The sequence below is a fragment of the Alnus glutinosa genome, chromosome 13, assembly GCF_958979055.1.
Source record: "Alnus glutinosa chromosome 13, dhAlnGlut1.1, whole genome shotgun sequence".
NCBI lineage: Eukaryota > Viridiplantae > Streptophyta > Magnoliopsida > Fagales > Betulaceae > Alnus > Alnus glutinosa.
Genome location: NC_084898.1, coordinates 2,288,033 through 2,312,443, shown reverse-complemented (window position 1 = coordinate 2,312,443; position 24,411 = coordinate 2,288,033). Strand labels below are relative to the sequence as shown.

At 38.1% G+C, this 24,411-nt stretch overlaps 1 protein-coding gene and 2 pseudogenes across 1 annotated transcript; 1 reads left to right on the top strand and 2 right to left on the bottom strand.

Annotated features, from left to right (window-relative positions):
* Positions 1–7,931: 7,931 nt before the first annotated feature.
* LOC133854564 (uncharacterized) lies at positions 7,932–9,008 on the bottom strand. Its single transcript, XM_062290799.1, has one exon. It carries the CDS (start codon positions 9,006–9,008, stop codon positions 7,932–7,934), a length of 1,077 nt encoding a protein of 358 aa, XP_062146783.1.
* Positions 9,009–10,964: 1,956 nt separating this feature from the next.
* LOC133853743 (probable sodium/metabolite cotransporter BASS6, chloroplastic) lies at positions 10,965–13,273 on the top strand (annotated as a pseudogene).
* A 2,012-nt stretch (positions 13,274–15,285) lies between these two features.
* On the bottom strand, positions 15,286–16,856 carry LOC133854563 (uncharacterized; annotated as a pseudogene).
* Positions 16,857–24,411: the final 7,555 nt, after the last annotated feature.

Sequence of the window (24,411 nt, the reverse complement as noted above, 5' to 3'; positions counted from 1 at the left end):
ACCCCCAGTGGCCGGGGGTGGCGCGCGGCCACCCCCAGGCCATTGGGGGTGGCCTTTGGGCCACCCCTAGATCTTCTAAGGGTGGCCCGATGGCCACCCCCGGCCACTGGGGGTGGCCGCGCACCACCCCCAGAGGCCACCTGGGGTGGCGCGCGGCCACCCCCAGTGGCCGGGGGTGGCCATCGGGCCACCCTTAGTAGATCTAGGGGTGGCCCGAAGGCCACCCCCTGGGCCTTGGGGGTGGCCGCGCGCCACCCCCGGCCACTGGGGGTGGCCGCGCGCCACCACCTGCAGCCACTAGGGGTGGCGCGCGGCCACCCCCAGTGGCTGGGGGCGGCCAGGCCACCCCCAAAGGGGTGGCTGGGCCACCCCTTCAGCTTCTTTTTTTTTTTGTTTTTTTTTTTGAATTTTTTTTATAAAAAAATAAGTATTTTTATTTATTTTTTAATAAATTTATATTTTTTATTACGATAGACACGTGTCGCCATCTTATTGGCGACACGTGGCATTTGACGGAATCTGTTAAAAATTTTAACAGAATTTGACGCCAGGGATCGATTTGTAATTATTGCATATCACGAGGACCTCCAGTGAACTTTTTAAACCATAGGGAGTGAAAAATAATTATGGTATACCACAGGGCCCTCCGGTGCAATTATCCCTAAAGATATATATATATATATATATATATATATATATATATATATATATATATATATATATATATATATATATATATATATATATATATATATATATATATATATCTCAAACACAAGAGGCAAGCAAGCTTCACTTATCTTGCACTCATACAATAAATACTACACAAAGAATTGAATTGTCTATGCCTGTTTCTTTTTGCACTCAAGATTCTTTAGATTTCTCTTAGGAATGCTATTATTATAGAAAAATGATTGATTACTGTAGTTTTTATTTTGTTTTTCTTACAAATTAATTAAGGTAATAATTCATAATTAATAACTAATTTTTTATTCATTAAATTTATAATAAATTTTGTGGCAAAAAGTTCCAGGAAAATCTTTTGTTTGAGTGTGAAGTAGTGGAGTGCAACATGTGATAAAAGCAAGTGAACAAAGAAGAAAAGTGATGCAAATTACACAGTTGAAGACTTGAAGTTACCGAGAATCGACTACTCTTTGAATTAATGTGTGTTCGGGTGAGGGATAGTTTAGTATTTAAGGTACACACACAGATATATATATATATTTGCCGGATATGACACTAAAATTCTTCTAGTTATGAAAAATAAAAGTGCAAGAAGAAATTATGCCAGTGAAATGATGAAAAGCAAAAGAGTGATAGAATAAAAAGTAAAACGAGAAAATATGTAAGTAAATCATGCAATGTTCATTTGACAAAACTTTTTAGAGAGCATTTTTAACTTTTCGGTTGTTGTTAATTAGGTTTTTGAATTGGCTAATTAAGTGACAAAATAATTTCAGATGTAAGTTTTAGATCTAGATTTGTGATCAAAACAAATTTCGATCGAGCTTAAACGAAGAAAAATCTAGAGTTCATGAAGATTTTGATTAATCAAACTCAATTTGAATTAATCAAACTTAAATTGGATCAATCAAATTTGTCTGGATAAGAAAAATTTGTATGATAAAATAGCAATTTTGGAATATCAATCTTTAATTTCATTGCATATTCTCTTTGAATTCTTCTTGTAAACCACATTGTTCATCTTTCATTCGACCGTTGAAGTTTATCGGAGTTCCGATAAACAATATTATCAAGTAGAAGAGTTGTCCATAAGTTCTAGGAGAATTACATATTGCAGTAGCGGGCAAGTAGGTCTCTTGTCTAATACAAGATAGTGTTAACTACAAATGTTTTATAAATGTGAATTTCTTGTAATTTCTTATTCTTATATAGTACATTGATTTTCTAAGTTTGGCTGTCGCGAAATAGTTTTACTTTTGAAGAATTTTTCAAAAGATTTCCACTTATCACCAAAATCCTTGTGTTAAGTGTTAATGCTTTGCTTGATTTTAGTATTTATATATGTGGTCTTTAAATTAAAAGTTATAACTTCATTAATTTTAATTGTTATCTAAAAAAAAAATAATAAAGTAGGCTGGAATTTCAAAATCAATTTGAAAAAGAACAACCAATTAATCCATGTACAAGAAGTAAAACTGGAGGGCCCACTTTAATCAATCACAAATTTCCATCTAAGGTTGAACTTCATAAGGTTCTCAATGCAAATCTCTAGCTTCCTAACATTTCCTCCGGTACTCTTGAGGGTAATCACGAGCTATAAACACCAATCATACTTCAGAATTGAAATTGGTTTAGTAAACATGTTCATTAGATTTTTTTATTTTTATTTTTATTATTATTATTATTATTATTATTTTAATTTTATTCACTATGATATCACTCTTTGCCACAATCTTCCGGAAAAAAATGATATTTGACATCAATATGTTTGTCTTCTCATGATACATTTGATTTTTGGTCAAATGTATTGCGCTTTGGCTATCATAAAATACAACAGTTTCACCTATTATACAGATCCAGAGATTGCCAACCAGACCTCTCAGCCAAATTGATTCATAGGGAACATGATATATATTTGCTCATTCAAAATCAGCATTTGTATTAGGAGTGGGCCTGTTAGTGTTTGCTGACTGTTAATTAAGTAGAATTTATGGGGCACCAAAGGCCACGCAACCTGATTTTTTGATACATTCACCAGTTGACCTTTGATACTAACGAAAACTTTAACATGTCTTGCAAGTCAATATTCCTAATGATGTGTTGGTGAAACAACCCCTTTATTCAGAGGTGGATGTATTGTTTGCCTTAAATAATAATTGCCGACTTTTTTTTTTTTTTTCGATGAATAAAATCTTTCATTGAACAACTCTCAGTTTTACACGCCAGAAAGAAAAACAAACTAGAACACAATCTCTAAACAGAGAAACAAAAGAGGCCAGAAATACAAGCCTAAGAAACCAACGAAAACACCCCTCAAGGCCAAGACTTACAACAGAGCAGCCCGATGAACCACAAACAGAACATCACCAACCTCAAACTGAACCAATAGAGGATTGTATATTCCAACGAAAGACTAAACTATGTTTGAATCGATAATTGCCGACTTTGGCAAGACAAATAATATCGCTGATACTAATTTCCACCTTCTAAGTTGACAAAGGCTAGGCTAGTAGTTTTGTTGTTCTTTGGGTCAAGAGATGGCTGAAGCAACTCAAATAATGAATGAGAGCCATCATGCTTTTCAATTTAAGCCATCCTCTTTTTAGCAGCCTTAAGTTACAGTTATTCAAATGAGGACGTACCTGAGGTGAACTTAGAACAGGCTCAATCCTATCCTGAATTCCTGATTATACCTCTGTTGGTTGGTTGACTGGTTCCATACAGTGGATTGCTACAATTTCGTCAATTATGAATGTATTAAATAGATGCATACATGTAACATAAGGATATTAGTTTGTGAAACAAGGGAATATAATATATGACTTTTTACCCTTTAGTCTGAGCAGGGTCTTATGCTCTCAGTTTCACTTTAAAAATTTAGTGTTAGTGTTTTTTTTTTGGGGGGGTTTATGAAGTTTCACTAGTTTCCTTGATATAGACAACGGAGCCTTCCATTTCGGGGGAATCCTACCCCCCCTCCCCAGCAGAGTTGGGAATCTTTTGCAAAGAGGCAAGAAAGTCTGAGGAAAAGGACTTAGCTTTCAGAACAAGGTGTTCTGGAGAGATGAAGCCTCCTTGGAAAACAAAAGAATTTCTCCTTAGCCACACTTCACGCATCACCGAGAAAACCTCCAAGAGCTCTTGTCTATCCACCCTGGCATGAATAGACTTTATAATATGCAGCCCATCTCCTTCTTCTAACACCATTTTCTGGATCTTCCGCCCACAATCCTGCCAAACTACAGTGGTTGCCCGACAGCTCCATAAGGCGTGAAAAATAGATTCTGAGGATGAGAGACAGAAAGGGCAAAACGGGTCTTCAACTATGCCTTTGCGAAATAAGTTCTCCCTTGTTGCTAGGATGTTTCTTCCTAGTTTCCAAAGAAAATTTTTCAGAGAAGGCGGAAAGTTCCAGCTCCAAATAGCCTTCCAAATTTTCTAGTTTTCCCCGGACATAGAGGACTCTCCCACTTTCTGAGCTCTCCTCATCATTTCAAGATGGTATGCGCTTCGAACCGTAAAGCACCCATTCTTGGAGGTAGTCCAGATCTGCTTGTCTTCTTGTCGCAAAGGGCTAGGCGCTACATTGCACACCTTGGCAGCCTCCGAAGGGATAAAAACAGGATTGATCAAATTGTAGTTCCACCAATCTGAACCAGGGTCCAAAAGGGAATCCACCGTAGCTTCTTGGGACAGAATTTGCACAGGAGAATGAACCCGGTGATCAGCAGAGGATGGGATCCACTTGTCATGCCAAATCCGAATACGCTGGCCATTTCCAAGCCTCCACATCAATCCTTGATCTAGTAAAGGGCGAGCTTTAAGCAAGCTACGCCACGTAAAAGAGGGGCGAGAGCCCATTTTTGCCTGCATGAAGGAATCCTGAAGGAAGTATTTTCCTTTTAGGACGTTGGCCAGCAGAGAATTAGGATATTGTAGTAACCTCCAGCCTTGTTTAGCAAGAAGGGCTAAATTGAACGCCTCCAAGTCCCTAAACCCAAGGCCTCCAGTTTGTTTCGAAGCCCCCAGACGCGACTAGCTCATCCAATGCACACCCTTAGAAGCATAATTTTTTCCCCACCAGAATCGGTACATCAGGGAATGAATTTGGGAGCACAGGGACTTTGGGAGCTGGAACACACTCATGCAATAGGTCGGGATTGCTTGAGCTACTACCATGAGGAGGATCTCTCTGCCCGCCTGCGAGAGGGATTTTTCCTTCCAATCTTCAAGCCTCTTTCGGACCCTAGAAACAATCCCAGCAAAGGTCCTTGATTTTGAGCGACCCACCATGGCCGGAAGACCAAGGTACCTCTCAAAGGAAGCAGCTGCAGGAATCCCAACAGTGTTATGGATGAAATCCTTGAAGTCTTGGGGGGTATTTCTGCTATAAAAGACGGAGGTTTTCTCATTGTTAAGTTTCTGGCCAGAGGCCATTTCATACCACTGCAGGAGTTGGGAAATTGCTCTCCATTCATTCCAATTAGACCTGCAAAACAACAAGCTGCCATCCGCAAAAAGGAGGTGACTGAGATGCACACCTCTAGCTGAGATTGGGGCCCCCGAGATGAGCCCATCATGGCAGGCTTTGCTCAACAACGAGCTTAATCCCTCCGCACACAGCAGGAATAGATATGGGGATAAAGGGTCTCCTTGCCTTAGGCCCCGAGAAGGCGAGAAAACGTCGAGGGGAGACCCATTAAGGAGAACAGCATAAGAAACCGAGGAAACACACCGCATTATGAGTTGCACCCACTGATCCGCAAAACCCAACCTTAGCATCATAGCCTCCAAAAAACTCCACTCGACCCGGTCGTAAGCTTTAGACATGAGCTTGATAGCCATATAGCCCTTCTTCCCTTTCATTCTCGAACTCATAGAGTGAAGGGCCTCGTAAGCCACCAATATGTTGTCTGATATCAACCTCCCTGGCACAAAGGCACTTTGGAAGGGAGAAATAATTTTGTCAAGCACAAGCTTCAGTCTGTTGGCTATGGTCTTTGCAATGATTTTGTATAAGACGTTGCAAAGACTAATGGGCCTGAAGTCACTAACCAAGACAGCACTTGACTTCTTCGAAATCAACGCTAAATAAGTGAGGTTTAGAGAGGGGTCAAAAATACAGTTATTCAAGAAGTTCAGGGCAGCTTCACACACTTCAGCACCCACCGAGTCCCAATGATTCTGAAAAAAATAGACCCCAAAGCCATCCGGACCAGGGGCTGTCAGAGGCTGCATCTGGAACAAAGCCACCTTCAGCTCATCCGACTGGAAAGGACGCATAAGCGCTACATTCATCTCTGTGGTAACACAGGGAGAAACCGCCTCCAGGATACCTTCTACTTCCCGTGCCCCCGATGTAGAGAAGAGCTGTTGAAAATACTGAGACAACAGACCCCCAATGACCCCCGGGGAAGACCATCTTAGGCCTGAATCATCTCTGATTTCAGCAATGCGATTTGTCTTCCGACGATGGGAAGCCCAAGCATGGAAGTACCCCGTGTTTCTGTCACCCTGTTGGAACCATCTCCGTTTAGCATGTTGTTTCCATTTTACATCCTCCACCTCAAGGAGATGGTCCGCCTCCAGTTGTAATTGGAGAATATCAGCAGCATTCTCTGGGAGTTCGTCCCTCTGCAGACTTTCTAGACGACCTTTCAGAATTTTTATCCTACGGGGGACATCACCGAACTTCTTGGAGCTCCATTCAGACAAGGCTCTCTTGCAGTTATGAAGGTTCTCAATGATAGTGGAAAGTGTCTTAGTACATCCTTGCTTCTTCCTCCCCCACGCAGCTTTCACTATGTCAATACAGTCAACTTACAGATTCCAGCAGGCCTCGTATCTAAAAGAAGGTCTCTTTCTGCCCACCTTTCCTGGGGAAGCCAACAAAATCCACAAGGGTTTATGGTCCGAACGGCATACAGGCAGGACGTGGACTTCCACTTCAAGGAATTTCCTGCACCACCCTGGGTTTGCTAGAGCCCGATCCAAACGTTCCTTAATGAAATCCCCCGCACCTCTTTTGTTGCTCCAGGTGAACTTAGACCCCTTGAAGCCAAGGTCACCCAGGGAACACTCCGCTAGAGCAGAATGGAAAGAGTCCCCCCCTCGTTTTTCTAAATGATCTAGAATCTCGTTAAAATCGCTCATGCAGAACCAGTCAGGAGGGGCAAAAGAGTTGAGGTGGCGGAGAATGGACCAGGATTCAGAACGATTACCGGATTCTGGATTACCATAGAAGCCCGTGAATTTCCACGGGACCTCTGTTCCCGACAAAGAGACACTGGCACAAATGTGTCTAACCGAATAATTCATAATCTCCACCACAGCTGGCTCTCTCCAAAGTAAGGCCAAACCCCCACTTTTCCTTACCGGCTCCACCGTGAGCATACCATTAAAATTCAACTTATCCTTAATGATTTTCATTCTACGATTTCTCAATTTGGTTTCCATGAGAAACAGCAGAGAGGACTGTTTTTCCTTCACTCAGGAGTGAAGTTCTCGAACTGTGCAAGGGCGCCCCAGCCCTCGACAGTTCCAGCTTAAGAGACTCATAATGGGCGGCGGGGCTGTTGGACAGCCTCCGCCAAACAACCAACATCACTCAGTGAAATCGACTCATGCCCTCGGTCGGAAACAAAAAGTTGAGTTACCAAGTTATTATCTGAACCAGCAAAGCCATTCTTCTGAGGGGAGTGTGGGCCACCCGAACTTTGCTCTTCAGTTGGACGAGAAAAAGGCGGGGGACCCGAAGTGGCCGACACCGGAAGAGAAGAATTCGCGATTTCCCGCCCACATTTTGGCAACTCCTTCGATTGGGTGTCCTCCGACCCACGGTCTTGTCTCTTCCAGTTACTGGCCTCTTCGACCGGAGTTTTTCCATCCAAAAAGTTCAGCAGGCAGTGAACAGAGGGATCCACAGATTGCTCCCTCTCCTTTCTTTTTTTGGAGGCTTGGACTTTGGGATGGGTCTGGAAAGATCCCTTGCGGGAGGCTCTCGATACTGGATCTGTCGAAGCATTGCAGTTTGGGCCGGAAGTCTGAGGGGGGCCCAGCGACTTAGAAGAGCCCACCCGTTCCGCCTGTTGGGCCTTTGGGCGATAAGCTGAGAGCTCACAGCCCACGACTCCTTTGGGCTCAAGAGAATCATGAGCAGCCATAGACTGAGCACCCCCGGGAGAAGAGCAAATATTAAGCCTTGGGGCAGCCGTACTCTTGCCACGTTGTAAACCTTGTTTACCTCATTTCTTTCCTTTTGTACTCTTCAGGGCTCCAGACGAAATCAGAGCCCCCCTATCATGGCTAGGAGTGAGAAACCCGGGATTCGAGATCTGCTCCTGAAGCTCCCTCTTCGGCTGTGCAGGAAAAAGCGAGCTCTGCTCTAGTGCCACCTCAGACTTATCAATAATGAGATTTTGACGTTTCGATTTAGGAGGGCCGTTGTTTTCAGGGAGGGAGGGATTCACAGGATTTCTCTCCTCGACTTCTGCGTCCATCTGTTTTGCCTTATCCGGCAAACTCCCTGATGGGACCCCACTCTGGCCGGGGACCGGCCTCACCGGTGAGGGGGGGCGGTTGGTTCGCTGGCCCTTAGGGAGCCCCTGTCTTCTGGATTGATCATCAGCTCTCAACCAGGAACCCCACCCATCTAGCCCCCCATCATGGCTAGGTTGCCGGCTGTTCTCCTCTGGACACCCTTTCGATCCATGAATAATCCGATCACACTGGAAGCAGAAAACCGAAAGTTTTTCGTATTTGAAAGAAACCCACTTCGATTTCCCTAAGATAATCAACGACCTCCCACGTTCGAGAGGTTGGTGGAGGTTAATCGCCACCCTTACACGGAGGTAGCGTCCCCATCCCACATCGTCTTTTGCCACAGCCATGTCCTCCACCGATCCCAGCGAACTCCCGATTTGAAACCCAACTGCCCGATTCATACATCCAAGCGGCATGTCATGGATCTGGATCCATATTGGGGAGATCGAAAAATCCATTTTCGAAGGAGAGGTCTGTCCGTCGAAGTCGTTAAGGATTAGTATAGTACGGTCATAGGACCAAGGACGCCCATCCATCACTTTAACTTTGTCCCCCTCTTCAGAAAACTCAAAAAGCCACAGATTCTCCTGAATTTCTTTCAGGAAAAGGTTTCTACCCAATCTCCAAATACGAACAAGGACAGCTTTGAAAGCCTCCTTATTAAGTTTCTTTGGTACTCCCAAACTTCCCACCAGACACCTGGATCCCTTTGTTTGGAGATCCTGGATCGTCTCATCAGCAATAATAAGACCACATTTCTCCCCTCGTATAAAACCCATTACTGTCCCCCATACTCTCTAGCAAAAGCCGAGAATAATAGAAGAGGCAAGGGTCCAGAAACGTCCCCTACACCGATCACCAGCAGGAGCCCAAGAATTACCTCCAGCAGAGGCCCTCTGTATTCATGTCAGCAAAGTCGGCTTTCAATCCATTTGGGGGAAGAGAAGAGAGAAGGAAGAGATCACACTTCCCCAATGAACTTCATACTTGAGGCACGATTGGGTTTCTAATTCTATAGACAACTCACTTGCAGAGTTATTTCAGGCCATATTGATCACACTGCTGCATGTCTTGTTTCATGTGCCTAATCAAAAGGACACTTCTATAGTGAAAATCTTGAGGGAATCAAATTCCTTTTTTGGTACTTGGTAGTACGCTATTGGCTCTTGTCTATCCACCTTCTTTTACATGGTTTACCACCGGTGACTGCAGGCCGGTCCGATATTTTTTGGGGTGTTAGGCAAGAAGTTTAAATAAAATATTTTATTCAAAATTAAATAATATTTAATATATTATTTAATTTAAAATTATATTTTTATTTAAAATTCATTCTTCTTGCTTTTTTGGATGCAAAATTACTTATTAAATTTTTATATTCAAGTTTTTTTAACATTTCCTTTTCTAACTCTTTTTTCATGAATATCTTGTTCATTTATGTGTTTTTCAACTAAATTATCATTTATATTTTTTTTATTGCTAATAACAAATTTATTTAAAGATCCTTTTTGAGATTCAATTAATTTTTCTACTCTTTTTTTTTTTTTAGTTTGTCATATCCAGAATCATATTTTCTAGTAGACATCTATAGCTAAAAGTATTAACAAATTAAACAAACACGATTTATAATAAAAAAAAAATTATATATCTTATGACTATAATAAAATAAATTAAAAAAAAATAGAACGATAAAACCTGATTTATCAAAGGTCGAATTCTCTTTAGTCTTTATGATAGGATTATCTAACACTTTTCAAGGAATTTCCTAAAATCAAATAAAAAAATTAATGCAATTGATTGATTGAGTATTTGGTAACTAACCTTTTTTTTTAATCACTGATCAAATATGGAATGATTTTAAGAACTTAAATAGTAAGTTATAAGGAAAGAATGAAAATGGAGAAAAAGAGAGAAATTTAAATTTGAATAATTAAGATCGACTTCAATAGAAAAATTGATGTAAAAAAAAATGAAAACTTATAGAGTAGAATTTGAAATGGAAACCTAATTAGAGACTTTCCATCTTCTTACTTCTTATCATTTATTTATGTATTTTTATTTTATATTGATTCTTCATTCTTGAACGTTGGAGTCGGTTGGACTTAAGGAACGTTGGAGTTAATAATTAAGTCTTATTTTTTGAACCAGACTTTCCATCTTCTTACTTCTTAGCATTTAATTCTTTTTTTTTTCATTCTATATTTTTCTTTCGGACTTAATTAATTAATTTTTTTTTAATGAGACTTTCCATCTTCATGAATGTTGACTTAAGGTGTAATTAATTTTTTGAACTTTGGCTGGACGTACAGTTGGTCTTAATTAATTTAGTCTTATTTATTAAACGATGGGATTAAATAGGGTCTTCAATTTATGTTTTTTGTTTTGGAAATAAATCTTCATTGATATTTAGGCCTTCTTAAATTGGGGCCATGCATTATATTAATGTCTTTATTAATTTTATTTTTACAATATTTTAGGGCCTTATTAAAGTGTATTGATGGTAATTAAGGCTTTTTTTTTTAAATAATTTTTTTTAATATTTTTTTATTGGGAGCTTAGGCGGCCACCTAATTCGCTTAAGGCTCCGGCTCGCCCTGACCGTGACTGAGCACTCTTTAGATGAATCGGTTGGTCAATGTGTGCCTGATTACGTAAAAAGTTGCATCAAAGAGCAGCCTCAAGGAAAAACGAGAAGCCATTTGCATATTGATCTTCTTTACCGTCTAAAATGTGGAGAAAGCAGGAGTTAATTTCTCTAAGGTTATGAGTCATCGACAAATGCAACAAAATAATATATAAGCGTGTATCCATTTGAAGTACTTGTCTACAGTAGGATAAGTTTTGCAGTCTTTATCTATGGAGCATGAAGAAGATACATCATTTATTTTTGCTATGTCATATACTTGCATGAAACCAGTGACGGGTAGAAGTTAATTTTGGCTTAGTTCATAATGTGATTTCTATTGAAGAATGAAAAGGAAAAGATTTACAATGTTTATCTAAAGCTTATGCTAATAATTCATGTTTTTACTCTCTATTTCCAGGTACTATGCACCGGCATTGGGGGTTTTAATGTTTGCAGTTGGGGTTAATTCCAGAGAAAAGGATTTCCTTGAAGCATTCAAGAGACCAGCAGCTATTTTTGCTGGTTATGTTGGCCAATTTGTTATGAAGCCTCTTCTTGGATATCGATCTTTTTGGCACAATCTCAGCTACACTATTTGGTCTACCACCTTCCATAGGTAAGGATCTCTCTCTCTCTCTCTCTCTCTCTCTCTCTCTCTCTCTCTCTCTTATAGCTAGGATCAATCTCACCTTCAAAAACCTGCTGACACTGGGTTAACATTTTCTTAATCTATGTAATAGGTGCTGGGATTATGTTGGTATCGTGTGTTAGTGGGGCCCAGCTCTCACACTATTCTACTTTTCTCACAGACCCACTAATGGGCAATGGCCCCTCTAAGCATTATCATGACATCATTGTCTACTGCTACTGCGGTATTCGTCACACCAATGTTGTCCCTCTTGCTCATTGGAAAGAGACGGCCTGTTGATGTAAAAGGAATGATGTCTAGCATTATGTAGATTGTAGTTGCGCCCATTGCTGCAGGCTTGCTATTGAATCGGTGATATAACAACTCTATATAACTTGATAACATATTGAACTCTTTTAGTCGTCCCTTATATTTGTGCCTACAGGTTCTTTCCCCTGATCTGTGATGCTATTCGGCCACTTTTGCCCCCACTATCAGTCTTGGTAACAGCTCTCTGTGTTGGAGCACCACTTGCCCTTAACATTGAATCAGTTATATCTCCTTTTGAAGCGACAATTTTGTTGCTCGTTATTGCATTTCATTTTTCCGCGTTTGTAGCCGGTTATTTCTTTTCTGGTCTACTCTTCCATAAGGCAACTGATGTGAAAGCTCTGCAAAGAACACTATCCTATGAGACAGGTGCCACCTTTTAGCCCATTAACAGCAATGTAAAACTCTGCATCTGCGTGTCATTCAAGCTAACTGATCTTTTTGCTTTTCCAGGAATGCAAAGTAGTCTTCTCGCCCTTGCACTTGCGAATAGGTTCTTCCAAGATCCACTTGTGGGTGTGCCTCCAGCAATCTCAGTAAGTCCATGACATCGCTTTTGTATCAAATTTCTCCTATTTTTTTTTCCCTCCAAAAAACGAAATTCAGTTAAATCATCTCCCTTTCTTACTGCAAGAAGCAGGGTTTTTTTGCCCCTGATATGAATAAGATTAAATCAACTCCCTATATAGTAACTCCATCCTGTATGGTTTGATTGTCATGGATTCACACTCACCCTGGTTTTCCTATCTAGAATAACGTTTGCTTACTATTGTTTGATTTGCTGGATATACGTTTACAGCAATATAGAATCATATCATATATCGAATGATAAGAAAATCAGGCAGAAGATTTACAGAATTTGGCCAAATTATGTTCGAAGTTCTCTCTCTCTCTCTCTCTCTCTCTCTCTCTCTCTCATTTTTTTGATATATTATATACGCTATATTTGTTTTTGAATGAGGCTGCATCTGGTGTTGCACAATAGTAATCTTGAGGAATATCCATAATGTTTCTATGATTTGCAGACTGTAATAATGTCTTTGATGGGCTTCTCTCTTGTAATGATTTGGGCCAAGAGGAAAGAACAAGTCTGATTTTAAACAGCACTACGAGTGTTGATATACTGCAACTTCGTCCATGCATTATCCTGAGTTGAATGGGCAATGCAGAAGCTATCATTGAGCACTTGAAGATGGGACCTCAGGTCCCGTTTGAGGTGGCATTCTTACATAATCTCTTGCAAAGAATGGATTGGCTTCCTTTCCTTCAAAGACGATAGAAAAAAGTTGTAAATTTATGAGGATGTAGGAAGGAATCGATTGTGGCAAATTCGGGTTGGCATTTACTTTTTGAGATTCAATTACTCTGATTTTTTGGCAGTTGCAGATCGGTTTCTTCTTCCAATGTTAGGAGGCTGTTGAATACCCTTTGTCTCCAACTGTTTTTGTAAATACAACCATGTCTATTTAATTAGTATGCTGATAGCATAACAAATAACATGACATAATTGTTTTTCATGTTAAACTGCAAGAGTTATTTGAAATTCTTATAATGGACAAAATATTTAGAGATATCATTTGATCTTCAGTATCATTTTTTAATAATGTTTTCATTTTTAGTGGAGATATAGTAGATTGGTCTGACCAATGATTTTAAGCATGTACTTCTCCCCTTCATCCTGAGGGAATAACATTCTGCATTATAGGCAGAGAGAAATCTCAACAATCTCATATCAATGTACTCAAAATTTTGTGCCCAATTTTAGGGGAAGTGGTTTTATGTGTCTTTAGGTCCTAGTAATTTTGGGTTTGACTAATTGACACTTATAGGTTCATGTCACTACATATGTAGCTGATCCCTACTCAAAATAAGGTCTTAAACTCACTTTTTCAAAGTGAATCACACAACTCACACAAGCATTAGCTATGTGTTATACAAAATTTTGAATGCATCATGCATGAAATTCAATCAATTTATGTTTGACTCCCTAAGCATTTGAAACATTCCTTATGTTCTTTTGTTGATTAACACATTGAGTTTCAAATGTGAGTGTTTTTGCATTCAAAGATATGCTATTGATTTTTTTTTTTTTAATTGTTTTGTGCTTGCATTCACAAACTTTTGTGTGCTTTGCTTGAGTTGCTTGATGCACTTCATTTAGGTTTTGCATTTTTTTTTTTTTAATTCTATCTCTCTCTAGCAATAATAATGTTAATTTTATTCTTACATGTGAATATCTGGAGGAGTTTTGGGAGTTGTCATCTTCATTAGTATTGAATATTAAATCGAACAGATATTAATTTTTCTTTCTACCCATAGAACACTCAATTTCATATTTACTGAGAAGTGCCAATATTTTTGTTTGCATACTATTGAACAGATGGCACTGAAATGCCTTTGTCGTCTTGTTATTCCAATTATTTAGTTTATGCTTTTACAAGCAATAATTAAATTTAAATGTTTAATGAATAAAGTGATAAGTGTCATATAAGTTTGGGAATTGACATCCATATACGATCCATTATCATGTCGGTTACAATTAAATTTAATTATATTATAGTTAATGTAGTAAGTACCATGTGGACGGGCTTACAACTTAATATAACAATTCATGGGACACTACTACGTCAACTATCATGTAAGAGATTTATAATAAAACTTATACTACTCTTAGTATCGCTCATTTACTAATTATGAAGTACCGCGTTAGTTTATATATATGCATGATCTATTATTATGAATATTGACATCAATCATTAATCTAGTATTCATTGTTGTGTTTGCATGCACAACAACGAACAATATGCATTAATATTCTGTATGCATACCTTATCATTATGGTAATTATAAACTCTTTCAATTAGATTATTAGTTTCAATTTCAGCAAAATTAAATTAAGTGTTAGATAAATGACATTTGAACAAAACATAGTAATGCTTTCATTACCTAAATACAATTATTGTGGAAACTTTAGTTTTTTGAATAAACAAGTATTGCATGCATTAAAAAAAAACAAAATACAAAGTGGGAGAACCCATAGGAAAGAAATACACCAAAAACCAAACAACAAAGGAATAATACAACCCAACCGAGTGTTCACTCAAGCTTAAGAAGTACAAGATAAACGAAAAAAAAAAAAATGAGAAAAAATTAAGAAGCTGCCAACTTCATCAGAAGACTAAAGGCCAAGATTTCCGATGCCTTTCACTTTGTTTCCACATACAATCAGGAAAGTATGGTCTTGGAGGATGGACACTAATTTGGCATATATAACATTCTAATGCCACATCATCAAAAGCTTGGTAACAACCATCACACGACGTTTTAGTCTTCTGGACACAAGTGAGAGGGTGTTGGTGATATTCACTTTTGTAGGTATTTCCAATCATAATGCATGGATTGTTCCCAAGAACACATTCGGTGTGAGCGGGAAAGTCACATTCTGCACAATAATAGAACCAGTAATTTGGGTCTCTGTCTTTTTCACAAATTAGACAATAATATTCTCCAGAAGCGTATTCAGCAGCGTAAGTAAGCTAGCTTGAGGAAATGTGTATCACATTTATGCCTTGCTAGCAGTGGAAGATTTGCACACCTGATTCCTAATGCGAAATCGCAGCTGGTACATACAAATACATGCCTCTCATTGTCCTTAGGACAAGCTTTGCATTTTCTATTAAAATATCTAAGAGCAAGGAAAAGGGAGTGCTGATGACCTTCGTGCTCAAGGGTGTCAGGAATTGAACCGCATTGAACATCAAGTGTATCCAAACACCGCCACCGCTTACTAATCTTACTATTACATTTGTAGGTGAAGCCGCGATGATGACGATAACAAAGATAACAAAAGAACACGCGACTTTTAGTGTCTGCCCGTGGGAGGAGGGTGAGCGGGTGAAAGTAGTGAAGTTTGTATTGCTCAATCTTTGTGGGAAGTTCAGCACATCAAGTATGAAGAAAAAAGTCGCACTGCACACAACTATAAAATGGGACTGAAATTATGAATTCCATACATCCCTGACAATGCTTATCATCCTTGACCTCATTATTGCATAGGATTAACTTATGTTGTTGATGACTGAAATGTTGGATCTCCTCAAGATGAGGTCCTTCTTCCTCAGATTGATTGAGTGCCTTGATCAAGTGAGTTGCTTTGCTGGGCACCGATTCACTAGTTGCAGGCAACGACGAATACGCGGTATACATAGCCGTAAAACCCGTTAGGCATTCTATGTGGATAATATAATTACATTTAAGACAATAGTAAACTGCATACTCTGTATTCACCTTGTTACAACATATTTTACAAAACATGTTGTCGCGCTTCTTGAATTCTTGAAGAGAATAGATGAGGCTGAGTATGTGATTGTGTAGCGTAAATTTGGCGAAGCGGGGAAGTTCAGCACATCTATTGTGGACCAAGAGTTTGCAGATATTGCATAGTTTGTAGGCCATGTTCTTGAATTCCTTTCCACAAGCATCACAGCTGTATTGGATCGGCTTGAGGATGGAGAAGAAGTCGTGTTGGTGACATTCATTAGGATTAACTGGCAAGCGGGTAGCACACTCGATGTCGAGTTGGAAAAGACACAGATCACATTTGTAAAAGAAAGATCTATCGTGAGATCTACGACAAGCATCACAACAATTTTTACCTGGCTTTTGGAGAGTAAGGGTATGGTCTGGATGCAGAGGGTGGTTTATTTGATAAGATAGATCAGTGCATGATTTATGAACGACGAAGCTGCATTCAGAGATTGGGCGTCGGCATTTGTAAGCGGGACCCAATACTAGTTCGTTGCACCCCCAGCAAACAACTTCCTTGTCGCCATCATTTTCCAGCTTTTCTTTGAAGTCCAAGAAATGATCTTCGAATGAGGATGACTTGCTGTGAACAGGGAGGTTACGACATTCCACACAATTGTGGAGGGAACCCAATATTGGTTTGCGGCAATACCAGCAAAGAGCTATCTTCTCACCATCTTTTTTCATCTCTTCTTTGTAGATCAAGTGGTGCCGCTCATTGTTATGATCACAGTCCTCCATCTCTCTCAAGATTCAAGATCTCTCAAACACACTATATCTATCTCAAAGCACACAACAGAGAGGGAGAGGGGGTTAGAATTGAGAAATGCGAAGAAGTTCAGACTTAATCTCAAAGCTTTTAGATCGATTTGATTTCATGTCCATCAAAGTTTTATAATTTAGCATATATATATATATACCTAATCAAGCCCAAGCGGTAAGCTAAGCGTGAGGTGTTTCAACCTCAAGGATTTTTCGAAATTGAACAACATTCAACCTCAAGGATGCGGGCATGTGAAAATAGTTATGTTGGTGTTGTTCAATCTTTGTTTTGTAGATTGAGTATGAAGAAAGAAATAAGATTTATTTATGAAATTACTAGAAACACATACATATCTGCCTCTTACTAACCTTTCTCTTAAAAAATATTTTTAAGAGAAAACTTCAATTATAATACCTGATATTTCATCATTTTTGAAATTAAATATTCAAACTTTAAAAAGTATTAATTTAGGATATCCATATATTTTTTTTTCTTTTTTCTTTTTCAGTTTCAATCCTCTGTTAAAATTTTTCATTAAATTCTGTTAAAATTTCCAAAATACCCATCATTTTTTTAGGAAAGAAAAAAATTGTAAATATTTAGGTGTTGGTAAGAATTTAATAGAATTTACAAAAATACCCAATACTTGAATTTTCAAATTTTATAATTTAAAAAAAAAAAAAAAAAAAACACAGGAGTATTTTGATAGGATTTAACAAAAAAAATTCTAACGGATGGTTGAAATTAAGCTGAAAGTTGGATACCCTAAATTGACATTTTTTAAAGTTTGAGTACTTAATTGCAAAAATGATAAAATAATAGGAGTTAGAAGTGAAGTTTTTCTTATTTTTAATTTTAGAATAGTTTAAAATTTAGAGGGCAATTTTTTAATTACAAAAAATTATCATCCTATCTTATTGTACACAAAAGTTTGGGACAAAAGTAGAAACTAATGCGATAAACCAACTTTGTATTTTGTGAATACCACAAAAGGTTAAAGCCCAATTAAAGATGTATCCAATTAATCAAACCCAAGAGGCAAGCATGGTTGACTTGGGTTACACTCATAGAATGAATACTGATATGAAACATGATTCTTGCATAACGGTTGTGCAACTGTTGTGCAGGATTCAAGAGATATGGGTGGGTTCCACGTGGTAGGTCTCACCACATGGGTCCCGCGTGGGACCCACTCCACGTCTCTTGTCTCTTGTACAACTGTTGTGCAAGAGACATTTCTGTACTGATATATATGCTAAGAAAAGTTGACTTGACTTGGACTCATTGAATGAATACTGATAGGTAAGCAAGTAAGATTCTTTTTATATCTCTAAATGCTTTTATTATAATGGTATTCTCCTTTATCAACACCAAAATATGGCAAATTTGCTTCTAAACTTTTCTTTTAGGAAAAGCAAAAGTAAATATAGGAAAAGCAAAAGCAAATTAAAGATTGACTCTTTAGTACAACAACAAGCAATGAGACAAAGAAGAAAAGAAAAAAAGATAGATGCAAATGACGGTGGAAGAATTAAAGTTACGCGCTCAAATTGAGAGGAAAATTTATTCTTGAATTTAAGGAATGGCCATGGAAAAATACATTTAACTCTTTAAAGTTTGACTATTTTTTTCATTTTTGTCTTCGATGTTTAAAAAGTAGCATGACCTAATTTAATTAGTATGCCGATACCATAACAAATAACATGACCTAATTACTTTCCATGTTAAATTTTAATAGTTATTTGAAATTCTATAATGAACAAAATATTTAGAGATCAATTTGATCTTCACTATCATTTTTCAAAAATATTTTCATTTTTAGTGGAGATGTTATAGATTGGTCTGACCAATGATTTTAAGCATGCATGTACCCCCCCTTCATCTTGAAGGAATAACATTCTGCATTATAGAGAACAGCAAAGAGAGAAATCTCAACAAGCTCATATCAATGTACTCAAAATTTTGTGACCAATGGTAGGGGAAGTGATTTTATGTGTCTTTAAGTCCTAGTAATTTTTGGTTTGACTTTTAGCCTTTGGATAACACTAAATATTGACACTTATAGTTTCATATCACTACAATGTTGGTAGCAGCATTGTAATTTAGAATAGCCTAATAGGATTTCATGAAAATTTTCTTTTCCATAATGTTTTTGAACTTGGATAGCTCCACTGTCAAGGAAAATTGAAAGGAAAATGCATTTAGTTTACATATCGAAATAATACCTTACATCTTTATGGTTGGAGCGCTTAAAATAAAACTCTTTCAATTAGATTATTATTTTCAATTCCAGCCACCCCAAATTCCAACGAAACTGGCAAGAATTCGGCCAACTCGGATTTGGGGAAAATGGTTGGAATCTGGCCATTGTAGCCGGATTTCGGCCTTCATCTCTGAAATCCGATGAAAATGGCCGGAATTCTATCGGCCAGTGACAAAATCTCGTCACCGACGATTTTCTTGCTGTTGGTGATTTTTTTGTATGAGTCAAACGCTGAAAAATAATGATTTCGTTGAAAATATTTTACGATGAAAAATATTGTACATCGAAACAAACAGAGCATTATAGATGAAATTACTAGAAATCTATACTTAATTATCTTCCATCTTATTATCGTTGAGGTTTCAATACTGGATAAGGATCGGATCAAAGTATCTCTCAGAATTTCTGATTGTGAAATATTATTTATAGAACTCACCTGATCAAATAAAAATTAGGTTGTCCAACCACTTATCCGGTCAGGTAGGTCTCCTAAGTGGTTTCTCATAATCAATTACCCAGTGATGTTGTCTTTCTCTAAAGAAACATCTTTAATTGAAAAAAAAAAAAAAAAAATCTTTAATTTTGAAATTTACTTACTTGTCCCAATACTATTAGCATTTATGTACTTGTCCCAAGCTTTTATATTTGATTAACCAATACCATCAAAAAGTTTTATAATTGCCATAAAAAAATCTTTAGGTTTGTATGTTGCGATTAAGGCTCCGTTTTTTTCATTGTAAAATATTTTTAATAAATTTTGGTATTTGGTGTGACCCAAAATGATGGTCAAATAAAAAACATTTTCGGTTTGACCATAAAAGCTTCATCTTTGAAAAATGATTTTCGTTTATTTAATATCGTAAACTATTTTTCGAGTTTGATATTCTCTTCCTCATACACATTCTCTCTCATAGTTTATTATTTGCTTCTGAAGTTCGCCGGAAGTTGCACATTATTTTTGGTGGTCACCAGCAATTGCCCGTTATCTCTATTTTTCGTACGAACCAAACATCGAAAAATATTTTCAACTAAAATCATTTTCGCCAAAAATATATTTTAACAAATGTTGTTTTATGTCAAAACAAACTAAACATAAGATATATCCAATCAAACCCAAGAGGCAATTAGCAATTAAAGTTAACTGGGGTTGTACTCACCGAATACTGACGTTCTAAGAAAAGTTCAACATCAAACACAGCTTAACCGAAATATACACTCACTGGACAAAGAATCCAAGAATCCAAATACTCATAGCCGACCAACACACAGTAAATCCAAACTCCCACGGCCGACACACCCACTGCAAGGAAAAACAACACTCAAAACATCACACAACCATGTTCGGCCAATAGCAAGGGTATTTGGTCCAAGCCTTCAAGACTTAAAACACATAAAATCAAGTAACAACCAAACCACAATTGGCTAAAACACCCGTCCGGTCATAAAACTACCCACACACACAAATTCATCCGTCCAAAAACCCACCAAAACAGAGGGCACCAAACCGGACAAAGCAAGGGAAGAACATCATCAAACCAAAACAATCCTTAAATCAACAATAATCCCAATAATTTAGAAGAATTATTTAAAAATTACCTACTTAAATAGAGCTTAAGAACTACCGGAAATCCCACTGAAATCACCAGAAGAGTTTCAACCTCAAAATTTAAATCATATCATGCATGTTTAATAATTTATTCAAACTAAATAATCCCTTACCTAATAATCTTCAGCATCGCTGAAGATATGCTTTGGAGGTACTAGGGGAACTTCATCCCTTGGATCAATGGGAATCAATCCGTTAGGCTGTCCCTCATCGTACTGGCCCGAAATGTAAGGAGCGGGGTCTCCCTCTTGACCACCCCATCCATATGCGTGATGTAAATGAATCATGTAATTTAGCCTGACCGCTTTATTTTCTAAATTGTTTTCAACTGCTTGCTACATCTAAAAGTATTCATCCAATGGATCGAACTGCCCCAACTTTGAAATGGGATCCACGATCTCATACTCCACTACAGGATCAGCCATAGTCATCTCATTCTTAGGGCTATTTACAATATTACTCTCTTCTACTAATGGTTTCCCTAGTGGATCCATTCAACCAAGCTTTCTGAAAAGGATAACACTATCAAACCATATATATCACAATTTTTACATCACATCACTCACATATAGTAGGTATTTTAATAAAATACTGCGAAGGATTTCCAAACCTTTAGAACAAATGTGGATATCTGTTTCTCATATCATGCTCAAGTTCCGAAGATGCCTCCTCTACATTATGATTTCACCACAGAACTTTAACTAACAGAATGGTCTTTGTTCTAAGTTGTTGTTTCTTGTGATCTAAAATTTGCACGGGTAGTTCTTTGTACTTGAGGTCTTCTTGAATTTTGCAATGCTTCAAAATCAATAACGTGCAATGGATCATGCACATGCTTTCTCAGAGTATATACATGGAATACATCATGTATTCCAAATAAAGCAGGTGGCAGATGAACTGTATATGCCACAAGACCCACAACTTCCTTTGTTTCAAAAGGACAAATGTACCTTGGGCTTAGCTTTCCCTTCTTGCCAAACCACATCACTTTCTTCATTGGTGAAACCTTCAAATACACGAGGTCACCAATATTAAATTCTAGCTTGCAGCGATGCTTATTTGCGTAGCTTTTTTGCCGACTCTGAGCCGTCAACATTCTCTTCCGGATAAGTGCAACCTTGTCCTTCGTGTCTTGTATTATCTCTGGCCCAACCAATTGTCTTTCACCAACCTCATCCCAATATAATGAAGATCTACACTTGTGCCCATAGAGAGCCTCATATGGTGTCATCCCAATAAGTTGCCTAGAAACTATTGTTATAAGCAAACTCAACTAAAGGCAGATATTTAATCCATTTACCTTTAAAGTCAAGTATGCACAATCTCAACATATCTTCCAAAGTTTGGATGGTCCTTTCTGACTGTCCGTTGGTTTGAAGATGAAAAGTCGTGCTAATGTTCAGCCTTATACCCATTGCATCATATAAGCACATCCAGAATCATAAAGTAAATCGAGGGTCCCTTTTAGACACGATAGAGGCAGGTATTCCATGTAACCTGACTATCTCTATTATGAATAGTTTAGTTATATGGAATGGAATGAAATGAACACTTTCGGTAAGTCTGTCAACTACCACCCAAATGGAATCTTGGCCACTAAGTGCCTTTGGCAAACCTACCACAAAGTCCATAGCAATCTGATCCTATATCAATTCTGGAACATTAAGTGGTTGGAGAGGCCCTATTGGTCTTTATTGCTCGACCTTCACTTGTTGACAAACATGACACTGCACCACGTACTTTGCAATATCCCGCTTCATGCACGCCACCAGAACTTCTTCAAATCCTGGTACATCTTGGTGCTTTCTGGATGTATTGTATATTTGTATTTGTGGGCTTCATCCAGAATATCTCTCTTCAGCTCTGCATCGTTTGGTATGATGGTTCTGGCATCTCCAGTTCTTAACATATCGTCATCCATAAAATGAAAACCAGAGGCATCACGATTAGCCTTCACCACGAGTTCTTGTAACTCAAGGTCGTTTTCTTGGGCAATCTTGATCCTATCAGCAATTAAGGGGTGGATTAATAATGTTGCAAGAGCGGATTGCTCTTCAGTTGGAGCAATGTTCAGTTGGATCATCTCTAATTGCTGAGCAAGTTGATCTAGAGTACTCAAAGTATTCAAGGTATCACTTTGTGATTTCCTACTTAGAGCGTTAGCAACAACATTTGCTTTACCTGAGTGGTACAAGATATAGGAATTGTAGTATTTTATGAGCTCTACCCATCTTTGTTGCCTCATATTCAGCTCCTTTTGCGTATAGATGTACTTGAGACTTTGATGATCGGTATAGATTTCAATCTTCTCCCGAAATAGATAGTGCCTCCAAGTTTTCAAGGCATAAACTACTGCTGCAAGTTCTAGATCATGAGTAGGATAATTTCTTTCATGATCTTTCAATTGTCTCGACACATAGGCGATTACCTTACCTTATTGCATGAGTAAGCAACCTAGTCCTTTGAGAGAGGCATCGCTGTAGATAATGAATTTCTCTGACTCCATTGGAAGTACGAGGATAGTTGCAGACACTAACCTCTGCTTGAGTTCTTGAAAGCTTGTTTCGCACTCGTCACTTCAGGCAAAACGAGTGTTCTTCTTTGTCAGAGTGGTCAAAGGACCCGAAAGCTTAGAGAAGCCTTCTACGAATCTTCGATAATATCCAGCCAGTCTCAAGAAACTTCTAATCTCATGGACAATTGTGGCCACTCCCATTTCGTTACTGCTTCAATCTTACTTGGATCGACAGCTATCCCATCTTTCGAGATTATATGGCCTAGGAATGAGACTTCTTCTAGCCAAAATTCACATTTATTGGGTTTAGTGAATAGCTTCTTCTCCCTTAGAATACCTAACATTGTTTTCAAATGCCTCCCATAGTCACGGTGATTGGTGGAATAAACTAAAATGTCATCTATAAACACGACTACGAACCAATCAAGATACATATGAAACACTTAATTCATTAAGTCCATGAATACAAATGGTACATTTGTTACTCCAAACGGCATAACCAAAAATTCATAATGATCATATCGTGTACGTATCGCCGCCTTCTAGATGTCTTCTTCATTCTCCTTGAGTTGATGATATCCTGACCGAAGATTGATCTTAGAGAAAACCGTGACCTCCTTAAGTTGATCGAAGAGATCGTCAATCCTTGGTAAATGATATTTGTTTTTTATCGTCATTCGATTCAACTCGCGATAGTCTATGCATAAACACATTGAACCATCCTTCTTCTTCACAAACAGCACTGGCACTCCCCATGGTGAGACAACCTAATCTAACGTGCTAACTCTTAATTTAAAGCTCCTAATAGCATAACAAAGATATAATAAAATATGACACCGTGACCATTTCTGAAAACTAAGAATGGATATAAACTTATATTTTGAAAATGACATTTTCTTTTGAAGTGGGAAAATAATTCCTTAAAGCTTTCATGTAACGAAAATTGTAAAACAAATAATGAACCAATAAGGATAGAACATTAATAACATGAAAGAAAGGTTAGGCAACAAAGGTTACCTCAAATAAAGGTGGATTATCAACTCAACTTCTTATTCTTTGTCTAGAACTTTCCTCTAATCAAGAGTGTGATAGAATAAGTGCACAGAGAATAAATGGTATTGAGGGATGTAGGGTAAGGGGTACTTATGG